General features: G+C 41.7%; 1 protein-coding gene across 1 annotated transcript; it reads left to right on the plus strand.

Annotated features, from left to right (window-relative positions):
- Positions 1 to 8,123: 8,123 nt before the first annotated feature.
- LOC129742084 (uncharacterized) lies at positions 8,124 to 10,994 on the plus strand. Its single transcript, XM_055733929.1, has one exon. It carries the CDS (start codon positions 8,124 to 8,126, stop codon positions 10,992 to 10,994), a length of 2,871 nt encoding a protein of 956 aa, XP_055589904.1.
- The last annotated feature ends 2,975 nt before the right edge of the window (positions 10,995 to 13,969 follow it).

Genomic DNA, 13,969 nt, shown 5'->3' on the forward strand with positions numbered 1-13,969 from the left:
GGCCCTCATAAGATGGGAACCGATAAACGAAAGAATAATCGTAGCCAGATTCAGAACACGTGTTAGAAACCTTACAATGGTCCAGTGTTATGCGCCAACTGACGTTGCCGATTTGCAGGAGAAAGAGCAGTTTTACAGTCAATTGAACAGCGTGGTTGAGAGAATTCCGAAGGGTGACATTCAAATCCACTTAGGCGACTTCAACGCAAAGATTGGCTCCGATAATCAGGACTTTGAGCGCATCATGGGGCGCCATGGCCTAGGACAGATGAGCGAAAAAAAATCGATTGCATTCCTGCTGAAATGCTCAAAGCCGACCCTGCCTTGTGAGCACAAATGTTGCACCGTCTTTTCGCTCACATTTGGGATACTGCAACATTCCCGGCCGACTGGATGCAGGGTATCCTCGTAAAGGTCCCGAAGAAAGGAGACCAAACAGAGTGCGGTAACTGGCGTGGCATAACTTTGATCTGTACAACCCTCAAAGTACTCTGCAAGGTGATCCTGAACAGGATCCAGGAGAAAATCGACGCTACACTCCGACGACAACAAGCTGAATTCCGATCTGGACGATCATGTGTGGACCACATCACAACGCTACGAATAATACTGGAACAAATCAACGAATACCAGGACTCTCTTCTGCTGGTGTTCGTTGATTTTGAAATAGCATTTGACCGACTGAACCACGAAAACATCTGGGCTGCTCTTAGACGATGAGGGGTCCCAGAGAAACTATTCCATCTCATCGAAGCACAGTCGAGGTATTTTCGTGCAAGGTCTTGCACGACGGTGTCTTGTCAGAACCAATCCCGGTAACTGCTGGAGTGAGACATGGATGTATTTTGTCACCGCTGCTTTTTCTCATCGTAATGGATGATCTTGACTGGATCGATTGACTGTAGACCAAACCGAGGATTGCCGTGGAATCCTTCAGCCATTGAGCAACTGAACGACTTTGACCTGGCTGACGATATTGTTTTGCTCGCCCAAACACAACAAGACATGCAGAGCAAACTCGACGACCTCACCGAAAGTTCCAAGGCAGCAGGTCTCAAAGTCAATGTCGGAAAGACCAAGTCGATGGAAATCAACACAGAAAATCGTTCCAATTTCGTGGTAGCTGGACAACAGGTTGAGACAGTGGAGTGCTTCCAGTATCTTGGTAGTCAGATTACGCCTGATGGTGGTACCAAGAAGGACATCGAAACCCGGATCAGAAAGGCCCGATTTGCGTTTGCGAGTCTCCGAAACATCTGGCGGTCACGCCAGATCTCTCTACGAACAAAAATCCGAATCTTCAACTCAAACGTCAAATCCGTATTGCTGTACGGGTGCGAAACTTGGTGCACATATGCGGTAACGACGCGAAAACTGCAAGTATTTGTGAACCGCTGCCTGCGGAATATCATCCGCGCTTGGTGGCCTGGCAACTGGATCTCGAATGAGGAACTACATCGCCGGTGTCATCAAAAGGCGCTAGAAATCGAGATTCGGGAACGTAAGTGGAGATGGATTGGGCACACGCTGCGAAGAGATGAAAACGAGATTTGCAGAGAGGCGCTTGATTGGAATCCAGAAGGGCATCGAAGAAGAGGCAGGCCCAAAAGCTCGTGGTGGCGAAGTCTAACCGCTGAAATCCGCACAGTTGACGAGAACCTTGGCTGGCAGCAAGTGAAGACGCTGGCTCCGGATCGCCAGCAGTGGAAATCTTTTATCTCAGCCCTATGCGTCGGTCAATCGGCGCCGGACCCTTAGGTAGGTAGGTGAAAAACTAAATGTAAATCACTGAAATATTTCACAAATTATTCTCCGATAAGGTAGAAGCATTGCCTAACAATGAGTCGTTAAAACCGTACCTCAAACATCAAATTTTTGCAAGTTCCAGAGCTCCTATGCTGTAAAGCAGATCTGAAGCAATGAGACATATGATTTCTGATGGAAAATAAAACTTTTGAGAAACCCTATTCCAAACTAATTCCAGTGGTTGAATCCTATAACATTTCTGCTCGTGGAAAGGTATTTATTTTTTTAATTTACATAGTATTCCGTCTCACGACATAACTTGACGAACATAATTCCTAAAATTCACTCGATTCATGGCAACCTTTCTCCAATTCCTCGGACAACCCACGTTCGCCAGATCGCGCTCCACTTGGTCTAACCACCTCGCTCGATGCGCCTCCGCTCGTCTTGTTCCTACCGGATTCTTAGCGAACACCTATTTTGCAGGACAGTCGTCCGGCATTCTCGCAACATGTCCCGCCCAGCGTATCCGGCCAGCCTTTACCACCTTCTGGATACTGGGTTTGCCGTAGAGTCGCGCGAGCTCGTAGAAAGGTACCTAGCAGATTAAAGTAGTTATTTGCAGGTTGTTTTGAGAAAAATATAATGATTTGGTAAGACTCTGCTCCTGTGTACAAAAACAACAATTTTCATAACAAAAACTATAATGTGTGGTGGTAAATGCAATTCTTTTTGTATCTACCACTCCATCGAAGTTGACCCGTGTCGAACAAAAGTTTGATATTTGATGATAATGCTTCCAAATAAAACTCTTCGTTCATTTTCACCATGTTTCATTTCTCCTATCATTCTATCCTTCTATAAATTTCAAAAATTCTTAAGATGTTTTTCTTAAAAAAGACATCACTTTTCACCGATAATGTTGTTAAATCAATTAACATTAAGGAAAAAATTTTACTTTCGTCTAAAGTCTTTTTTCTATTTTTGGTGGCTTTTCGTTTATTTTATGTTACTCACTTCTTTGTGACCCACGTGAACGTATGTGAAAACTATTCGGAGTGCTGCGATCAAGGTTGCCAGATGGTTTTCAAAACAAATCTGTATCGGCCTTTTGAAAAAAATCTGTATTTATCTGTATTTGAACGAAAACTTATGTTTCTGTTTTCTGTGTTAGTTTTTTGCTTAATATACAAGTTGGAAATGTGTTTTAATGGTTTTAAAGTTTTCATAATACAAAAATTGACAAATTATTCCATTAATAGAACTTAATCTAGAGTGATAATAATTTAGTTGTAAGTATATTAAATATGACAATTAGTACTTAAGACTTATTCACACCAGATGAAAAAAATGTAATTTTGTTTGCCGCAACAAATCATTAATCTCCCGTATTTCTTATGTGTATGTGATTTGTTTTAATATTCATATCTGTGAAAATTTATAAAATTTACGAAAAATAATGGTCATTGTTGTTTAAGGTTCAAGTAAAATCATTGCAATAAGGTTTCTTAAATCGAGCTTCCAGAGGCTCCAGAAGCTGAAAACCTATTAAATAAAGACAAAAAAAAATCGAGCTTGTGTATTTGCAATCTCTAGTTCAAAGAGTAAATTCTTTCGTTCGGAAATTTTGCATAGTTTTTTATAGAGGTTTTACTTTTAAGTTACAAATTGAGATCTGCCAAATTCAATTATCCGACTGTTTTAGCAACTTTAAGAGAACTTTTGCATTGCCTACCGTTTCAATTTAAACCGTATAAATTATTAGTTGAAATCAATATAAGTCACATAAACTAAATCCGTGATAAAATGATTCAAACTTTTGAACATTTCAAATATGATGCGGGATTTAATCGAAATACTTTAGAATTGATCATTACATATCCCCGCAAACCTGGTCATGTTTTTGTCATGGTATTTAGCCTTACCATTTTGTTCAGCATTCTTTTATTTTTAAATATAAAACTCAAAAGCTATTTTTGTAATAGTCTAAATCGGAAACAAAATGCGAGAGATTTGGTATTCAATAAATTTAAGTTATATTTTTACTAACTAATTAATTCTGAATATTATTCTAAATTTTGACTTTCATTTCTTTCTCTTGAATTTTCTCAACCTTATTTCTGAACAAATTATGATTGAAAACAACTGAATGTTAAAAACACAATTATTATTGAAAAATTTGAGTCTGATCCAATAACCTAGACTTTAGGATTTGGTATAAAAAATCAAACGCCAACCTGGATATAAATACAAAGGGTGATACGGTTAAAATTTAGTCAAAGGAAAACGCGTGTAAATCGGTGAAATCGTTTATTTAAAAAATCAATTTAAATTTCTTTTTCAAGTTTAATTAGTATAAAATTCAGGAAAAATATTCAGTTGGGCTTCCGTTTTTTTCAAATCCGAATTGCCGGGCCTTACGCTTAACCCCTGCCATCAGATTTTGTACAGTCACCTTGTCCACCTTCTTCCCCGCAGAAAGCCAGTTTGCCTTGAACTGCTGCTCGTCCTTAGTAGTTTTTTTTTTGGTCTTCTTTAGGTTGCGCTTGACAATAGCCCAGTATTTCTCAATTGGGCGAGCTCTCGCGAGTTGGGAGGGTTCTTGTCCAAGGGAACCACCTGCACGTTGTTGGCGGCGTACCACTCCATGGCCTTTTAACCGTAATGGCAAGATGCCAAATCCGGCCAAAACAGTACGGAACAACCGTGTTTCTTCAGGAAAGGCAGCAGACGTTTATTCAAACACTCTTTCACGTAAATTTCTTGGTTGACAATCCCGGAAGCTATGAAAATGCTGCTTTTCAAGCCACAGGTACAGATGGCTTGCCAAACCAGATATTTCTTCGCGAACTTTGACAGTTTCATGTGCTTGAAAATATCTGCTACCTTTCCCCTTCCTTTTGCCGTATAAAACTCCTGTCCCGGAAGCTGCTTGTAGTCAGCTTTGACGTAGGTTTCGTCGTCCATTACCACGCAATCAAACTTCGTCAGCATCGTCGTGTACAGCCTCCGGGTTCGCGCTTTGGCCGTCGTATTTTGTTTATCATCGCGATTTGGAGTCACTACCTTCTTGTAAGTCGATAGTCCGGCTCGTTTTTTGGTTCGATGCACGGTTGTAGACGATACACCCAGCTTATTTGTGGCATCTCGAAGAGAGAGGTGAGGGTTTCGCTTGAAACTACCGACAACTCTCTTTGTCGTCTCAGCGGCTTCCGTTTTTCGATTTCCTCCCGATCCAGACTTCCTGGCTGTCGACAAACGTTCCCCAAACACTTTAATCACATTTGTAACGGTTGATTTGGCAACTTTTAGCGATTTTGCCAGCTTTGCGTGCAAGTAGCTCGGATTTTCGCGATGCGAGAGGAAAATTTTGATACACACACATACCTTCAAAATGAGGGGTGTTCAGGTGTTTTAAATACAAAATTGAAAGAAATACGTCAAGTTGATATTGACCAAATGTTTACCGTATCACCCTTTATTCAACAGCTTATTTAGAAGAATTTTCATATTCGACGTATAATAAAGTGGGAGAGCTTAAAAAGAAAAATATGAACATAGATAGCTCGAGCCACCAAATAGAAAGATAAGTCTTTCATTTAAAAAATGTCGAAAACTAGCTACTGTCGAAATCTAGAGTATCTACCTACGTCAATTTAAAAGAATGATTGTTTTCTGGAAATTTCTTATGGAAATCTCCAAATTTTCAATACATTTGAGTATCTCATATTTTTAATAATAGTCAACTGAAAATGGTTGTACGTTTCAGCAGTTTTGTTCTCTTTCAATACGAAGTTTCTTCCAACAATTGATTTTGAATCGTTTTTTTCATTTTCATTAAAGTCAATTTTTTATTTCTGGTGGCTTTTCGTTTATTTAATGTTTATCACTTCTTTGTGACTCGCGTGCGCGTGTGTGAAAACTTTTCGAAGTGCTGCGATCAGAGTTGCCAGATGGTTTTTAAAAAAAAAATCTGTAAAACGTGCGTCATCTATAATGTTTACCAAGAACCACATTTTTTTCAAATCAAGGCTATTTTTGATAACGTTTTCTGTTTCCTGGATCTTGACCTTCAAAATAAGTTAAACTTTTGAATTTGTTAAATGTTATGATAAATTTAGCCGTTTGTCCTCTTTCGGCACATATACAACATATTTGACTTTTACAAACTGTGGTGGAATTTTTTGCGTAATGGCACCATAGAAGATCCAGCTGAAAAAGAGTATAAACTGTGTGGAAGCTATTAAAGTGCTATGCTGGAAAATTGATTGCATTTTAAAGCAATCTTCTTTATATACAGTGAGCGAAATAAGAATAGCACCACTATGTGTTTTGCTTGTTAAAATATGAATGATTGAAAATTACGAAAATTTTCTTCAACAGTTTGTTCAGAATTTCTTAACGAATAAATCAAGCATAAGTTTACTTTTTTTTGGACGTAGCAATTGGCGTTGATGACCAAAAATGTGAAAAAGGGGTGTCTGAGTCTCCGAGAGATTGCGAGTCAACTGTTGCAACTGCCAGCATCAACAATCAAGGCCTACCGAATTTGAAACAGTGGGCCATACACACAACTATCGGCGTCGCGACGGACCGAACAGCGCGTCGGCAATTGTTTACCGATACGAAGAACAGTCAGCAGCAGAGACGAAAAATTATTATCCCATCGTCAGCCACCGAGTAAACAGGCAGAACTTCGCCTTACTTTTTTGTTAGTTAAATGTTCAATGTTAGATGTAAAATACATGTAGTTTGTAATGATGTTTGAACCCCGGTTGTGATTTTTGTGTTGTACCGATGACCACTCCAAGACGATCCGGATAGAAGCCATAAGAACAAGGACGAGCCGCCAACAAGCCTATCACCACCAAGCGCCCCAGCTAGCCCAGCACAGCCATCGATGTTGGATTCGATTGATCAACGGAAGCTTGCACCTACAGTGAGCCCTCGATTTGTCCGGTAAGCCGTGGTCGGATCCCACATTTTGGTCCTTCGAACCGGATGTGCACGCCGGAGGGACGCTCGAAAAGGACACCGTTGCCATTTTGTACGGCTCAACAACCCATTCAACCCATGGAACAATAAGCCATCCGCCATTGGAATTCAAGCTTGGCTTGGAATTTCGCCATTGCAACGCAGCCTAATCATCGATCATCACGCAAAGGAAGGTTATCCCATCCCGGAGCCTGGAAGGCATCATTCCAATCATTGGTCATCGTAGCATCCCGGAAGTACTCGGCCTGGTACCTGGTCAGGTTCCTTACCCATATCCCACCCGAAGACGGCCAGAGTGTGAATAGCCAGATACAACCTGTTGGACTTTGGGTAAATGTATCAAACTTTTGGTGTTGGAAAATATAATTTACACAATTATTTATATAAGAAAATAATCTGGGTACGCATCCTCTTCAAACTACTACCGTATCCCTGATGTCATTGGCCACTGGGCCTTTGCTCAAATTGTCAGCCTGTGTCTGAAGTTTTTATTATTGGTCGGTTAAGTCGGAAGAATCGAGTCTGCACTGTTGTATCTAATTTCGTTGTGTTAATTGCTCAGCCGTTGCGATTATTTTGACCGATAATTTTGGAGATTTCCCCGTTGTGAGAATTTGAGTATGGATCGCTTCTTACAGTAAGCTGCAAATTTCTTGTTCGATTTATTGATTGCTCAGATTTTGGATTTTACTTGAATGGGTGTTGCGCTCATACGATACTATTGTTATAAACTAGTTATTTGAGTTTTTTTCGACTTTGAATAAGAAGTGTGGCACACTGGGCAATAAAGACTAATCAGTTGTCGGGAATTTGCAAGATTGGTATAGAATTTCGCTCGGATTTATGAAAAATCGGTAAAATAAAAGGAAATAATCAATCATTTATTGAATTATATGTTGTGGATTGAGTCTGAACACTACAAATTGTGTGGGGAACAGTGAGACCACGCAGAGGAAAACATTTGAGTCGGAGATAGCTGGAATTGCCTGAACTTTGAGCTATTGTGTCGGAACTGAGTTGGTGAATTTTAAAGAAATTTAGACGAAAATAATTGGTCAGTTTGTGTCAGATTTGGTACAGTATTGGTACAAATTGTAAGATTTGATCAGATTTGGGAAATTTTTGGTACATACTGCCAGATTGAGTCGGATTGTGTACAATTATGGTACAAATTGTCAGATTGAGTCGGATTGTGTATAATTTTGGTACAAATTGTCAGATTGAGTCGAATTGCGTACAGTTTTGGTACAAATTGTCAGATTGAGTTGGATTTGGTATAATCTTGGCACAAATTGTCTGATTTGGTTCAATTTGGATTCAAACTGGTCAGTTGAGTCTGTCATATTTTTGTGTACGTGTCAGTGATATTTTGAACAACAGCAATGCCAGCCTCTGCGTCAACTACTAAAAGGGCGACAGGAGTTGGGTCATCCTTGAAGGTACTGAATACTAAATTGAAGCAGATTCAAACTGGTGTTAGCCACATTTGGCGATTTGTGGAGGACTTCAAGGAAGATTCAGTGACTACTGCGATTGAAGTTCGGTTGGAAGAACTGGAAAGCTTGTGGGAGCGATACAACGACACCATTATCGAGATACAATCACATGATGACTACAAGGCAGAGGAGGATTTCAGCGAGAGGGATGGCGCTGAGTTTAATGATCGCTATTACTTCGCGAAAACTTTCTTGGTGGAACGAATAAAGGAAAGGCAGGAACCAACGGACTTAAATCAGACAGTTAGAGGAAATGAAACCATGAATCAATCAACGTTAGATCATGTGCGCTTACCCCAAATAAAATTGCAGACATTTGATGGTAATATCGACGAATGGCTGAGTTTCAGAGACTTGTACACATCTTTAATACACTGGAAGACCGATCTCCCTGAAGTGGAAAAATTCCACTATTTAAAAGGCTGCCTCCAGGGAGAACCAAAGGCATTGATTGATCCATTGAAGATTACCAGGGGAAATTACCAGATTGCGTGGGATTTGCTGTGTAAACGATATAACAATAATAAACTGCTACGTAAACGTCAGGTTCAAGCTCTTTTTCAGCTTCCAACTCTCACGAAGGAGTCCGTTACCGATCTGCACAATCTCTTAGAAGGTTTTGAGAGAATTGTGCAGACTCTGGACCAGATCGTTCAGCCAGGGGATTATAAGGATCTCCTGTTGGTCCACATTCTCTCCTCACGTCTCGATCCTACGACACGTAGAGGATGGGAAGAAAGCTCAGCAACCAAGGATCAAGATTCGGTCAATGATATGACGGAGTTCCTTCAACGACGTGTTCGTATTTTGGAGTCTTTGCCAAGTAAACCCATAGAGCCAAGAACTACGCAGTTTACACCTTTCACTAGACAGAAGCAATATCCAAGGGGAAGTTTCACCTCGGTTCAAACACCAGTCAGATTGTGCGTCGTGTGTTCGTCAGACCATCTCCTATTCCAGTGCCCTGTGTTTCAGAAATTATCCGTGTCGGAAAGAGAAAAGATGGTACGAATTAATATGTTGTGTCGGAATTGTTTCAACAAGGGTCACAGAGCGTCAGAATGTAGATCCAAGTTCTCTTGTCGTCATTGTAAAGGACGACACCACAGTTTGGTTTGCTTCAACGCAGATAAGGTCGGAACGGTGCATACCAACTCACAACACCAAGGAGAATCATCGGAGCCCAAGGAAATCCATCAATCATTAGCCAATCCAGTGTTAAACGTAGCCGCTGATGATGTGCAAGCCTGCAACTCAGCTCAGCATCACTCTTCTCAGATTCTGTTGGCAACTGCAATTGTCGTTATCGAAGATGATTTCGGCAATCAATACTCGGCACGTGCGCTTTTGGATTCTGGGTCAGAAAGTAACCTTTTGACAGAGCGGTTAAGTCAAAAATTAAGAGTTTCGAGGGAAAGGGTGGACATATCAGTTATTGGAGTTGGTCACGCAATCACAAAGGTAAAACAACGTGTTCAAGCCACTGTTCGATCTCGGGATTCTGGGTTTACTCGCTCGATGCAGTTCTTAGTTTTGCCAAGGGTGACAGTTAATTTGCCAACAACCTCAATCAATGCTGTTTTATGGAAAATTCCAGAAGGAATTCATTTGGCGGATCCTTCCTTTTACGTGTCTGGAGAAGTAGACATAGTTTTGGGTATCGAATCCTTCTTTGACTTCTTCGATAGTGGGAAAAGGATCGCACTGGGCGATCATCTACCAATGCTAAATCACTCGGTCTTTGGATGGGTCGTTTGTGGAGGGATTTCTAAGCCTATACAGTCCACTCAGGTTCTCTATAATACTCACACGTCGGAAGAATCCCTAGAAAACTTGATGGCTCGATTTTGGTCCTGTGAGGAGATCGAGTCAGCCCATTCGTACTCTCCAGAAGAAGCTAAATGTGAGGAGTTATTCACGCAGAAGGTTCACCGCGGTTCTGATGGTCGTTATTCAGTTTCGCTACCGAAAAATGAAGACGTTTTGGCGCATTTGGGCGAGTCTAAGGAGATCGCAATGCGACGTTTTCTAGCAACGGAGAGAAGATTATCGAGAGATGAAGGTTTGAGGTTACAATACGTTGCATTCATGGATGAATACCTCAATTTAGGCCACATGAAACAGATTGATGAGTCAGATTTGAATTTGTGTCAGATATCCGAAGTCAAAGAGTCAGTTTGTGATGAGAATGTAAACCCTGGATTGAGATCACGATTCACTGCAGCAAAACCGTCAGAATTTGAACCAGAATGTTCGAAAAGGTCAGTTTCTAAGTCAGATTGTGTAAGAAATTCAGTTTTGAGTCAGAAGTCGGTAAAACGATGTTTTTTGCCCCATCACCCGGTAGTTAAGGAAGCCAGTACGACAACTAAGGTCCGAGTAGTATTCGATGCATCATGTAAAACATCCTCAGGGGTATCATTGAATGATGCCTTGTATGCAGGACCGGTCGTACAAGAAGATCTGCGGTCAATTATTCTCCGTTGTCGTACCAAACACATCATGGTGGTTGCTGACGTTGAGAAGATGTTCCGCCAAATAAAAATTGATTCGAACGACAGTCCTCTCCAATCTATTCTTTGGAGATCATCTCCAAGTGAAGTTATTCGGACCTATGAACTCTGCACAATTACTTATGGAACCAAACCTGTACCGTTTCTAGCTACAAGAACTTTGCAAAAGTTAGCCTCTGATGAAGGCCAAAAGTTCCCTATGGCATCGCAGGCCATTCTTCAGGATACGTATGTATATGGATGACGTCATAACGGGAGCTAATACCTTACAAGAAGCAGAGAGATTGGCATGCGAGTTAGAAGGTCTAATGGCTGCAGGAGGATTTCGACTCAGGAAGTATGCTTCTAACTGTCCAGAAGCTCTTAATAGCATCGCAGAGGAAAACCTAGCCTTGAAACAAACAGAAGGCATCATTCTGGATCCAGACCCAACTGTAAAAACCCTGGGACTTACTTGGATGCCTACGTCCGATGTTTTTGCGTTCCAATTTGTCATACCGCCTTTGGAAGAAAACACTATCTTGACAAAACGTCGAATATTGTCCATCATCGCAACCCTATTTGATCCTTTAGGGCTTATAGGAGCCACTATTACAACGGCTAAGGTGTACATGCAGGTTCTGTGGACGTTGCGCAATGAAAACGATCAAAGGCTGGATTGGGATCAACCTGTACCTTTCACGGTGGGCGAGCAGTGGAAGAACTTTCACGGAAACCTACACCTACTCAACAACATCCGGATTCCACGATGCGTTGTCCTCCCTCAACCTACGCTAGTGGAAATTCACTGCTTCTCAGATGCGTCCGAAAAGGCCTATGGGGCTTGTCTGTACATTTGGAGTCAGAATAGGCAAGGTCAGTTTATGGTAAGATTTCTCACATCAAAATCCAGAGTGGCTCCCTTAAAAACCCAAAGCATTGCCAGATTAGAACTTTGCGGAGCTCTTCATGCCGCAGAACTAATGGATCAAGTAAAAAGGTCGCTTAAAATTGAATGCAAAACCTTCTTTTGGACTGACTCGACATGCGTGCTGCATTGGTTAAACTCCGCACCGACCAATTGGAACACGTTTGTTGCGAATCGTGTAAGCAAAATCCAAATTATCACTGCAAATTGTAGCTGGAACCATGTTGCTGGAAAACAAAACCCCGCAGACCTAATTTCACGGGGAATTTCACCGGAAGCTATTGTCAACAACGATTTCTGGTGGAAGGGCCCAGAGTGGTTGAGCAAAGAAACGGAGCATTGGCCTTGCTCACATCCGATATCGGAAGCTGGAGAGGAAGAGCGGAAGAGGAAGGTGGTTGCGAACCCTGTAGCCGAAGATTCGCCATTCAGTCGGTGGTTTATTTCCCATTTCTCTACTTACACTACTCTGGTTCGGTCTACAGCAATTTGGCTTCGCCTTATGAAGCTCTTGAGAAAACGATCAGAATTTCAAAATGGGTATCTTCGCGCCTCTGAGATCAAAGAGTCTGAAAACGTGTTAGTTCGGTTGGTTCAAAAAGAGAGTTTTCCAGAAGAAATCAGTCAGCTTCAAAAAGGGCAAACTGTGCCTAGAAAATCCCCTTTGCGATGGTTCAATCCTTTTGTTCAAGAAAATTTGATAAAACTTGGCGGTAGACTAAAACATTCAAATGAGCCAGAAGGTTTCAAGCATCCCTTAGCATTACCAGCACGTCACCCATTCACAGAACTTCTGTTTGAGTACTACCACAAGAGATTGCTCCATGCTGGTCCGCAGCTGCTGTTGTGTGCTGTACGACAAAGATTTTGGCCCCTTGGGGGAAGGAGTGTAGTCCGAAATATCGTACACAAATGCATAAAATGCTTTAGAGCTAAACCCTCAGCCGTCGAACAGTTTATGGGGGAACTACCAAAGGAGCGAGTTACGCAGTCACGCCCTTTCAGCAAAACTGGGGTAGATTATTTCGGACCAATTTATATTCGTCCTGGTCCTCGAAAGCCCGCAACAAAGGCCTATGTAGCATTATTTGTATGTCTGGCTACTAAGGCAGTCCATTTAGAGCTAGTCTCTGATCTTTCCACCGATAGATTTTTACAATCTTTGCGAAGATTCCTTGCTCGTTGGGGGATGGTTACCGATATTTATTCCGATAACGGAACAAACTTTGTTGGTGCAAAAAACTATCTTAAGGAACTGGTAACCCTATTGAAGTCCGCACAGCACAGGGAAACCATTTCAAAACATTGTGCAAATGAAGGCATCCAATGGCACTTAAATCCTCCTCGCGCACCCCATTTCGGGGGATTGTGGGAAGCTGCGGGGCGTTCCGCCAAATACCATTTGCTCCGGGTCATGGGGGATCATGCACTGTCCTTTGAAGACATGCAGACTTTGCTAGTGCAAATTGAAGCATGCCTCAACTCGCGACCATTAACACCACAATCTGATGATCCAAACGATTTAGAGCCGCTTACTCCCGCACACTTTTGGCTTGGGTCCTCTCTCCAGGGTTTGCCAGAATACGATTTGAGTCAGATGCCTACAAATAGGTTGAGTCAGTCACAAATAGTTAGAAAAAAATTGCAAGATGTTTGGGTCCGCTGGAGGAAAGAATATTTATCACAGCTGCAGGCTCGAACGAAGCGATGGAATAAACCTGTCAGAATTGATGTCGGTAGATTGGTGATTTTGTGTGACGATAACATACCACCAATACAATGGAAGATGGGCCGAATTACTGAAGTTCACCCTGTCCAAGATGGTATAGTGAGGGTGGTCACATTAAAAACGATGAATGGTTTAAAAACTAGAGCGGTTGAACGAATTTGTCTTCTTCCCGTAGAGCCCATTGATTAAGATAGAGCAAGGTCACCTGATGTATGAGTTGGTTCTCTCTTTCCCACACCAGAAGAGGATGCTTTCTTTCTATTTTCAGAAATCAATTATTTCTGGGTGGGCGAGGATGTCTGAGTCTCCGAGAGATTGCGAGTCAACTGTTGCAACTGCCAGCATCAACAATCAAGGCCTACCGAATTTGAAACAGTGGGCCATACACACAACTATCGGCGTCGCGACGGACCGAACAGCGCGTCGGCAATTGTTTACCGACACGAAGAACAGTCAGCAGCAGAGACGAAAAATTATTATCCCATCGTCAGCCACCGAGTAAACAGGCAGAACTTCGCCTTACTTTTTTGTTAGTTAAATGTTCAATGTTAGATGTAAAATACATGTAGTTTGTAATGATGTT

Source organism: Uranotaenia lowii, chromosome 2 (genome assembly GCF_029784155.1).
Source record: "Uranotaenia lowii strain MFRU-FL chromosome 2, ASM2978415v1, whole genome shotgun sequence".
Lineage (NCBI taxonomy): Eukaryota > Metazoa > Arthropoda > Insecta > Diptera > Culicidae > Uranotaenia > Uranotaenia lowii.

What these genes read in the sequence shown, in the direction of transcription:
- LOC129742084 (XM_055733929.1), top strand. Translation starts at nt 8,124, where the DNA reads ATGCCAGCCTCTGCGTCAACTACTAAAAGGGCGACAGGAGTTGGGTCA.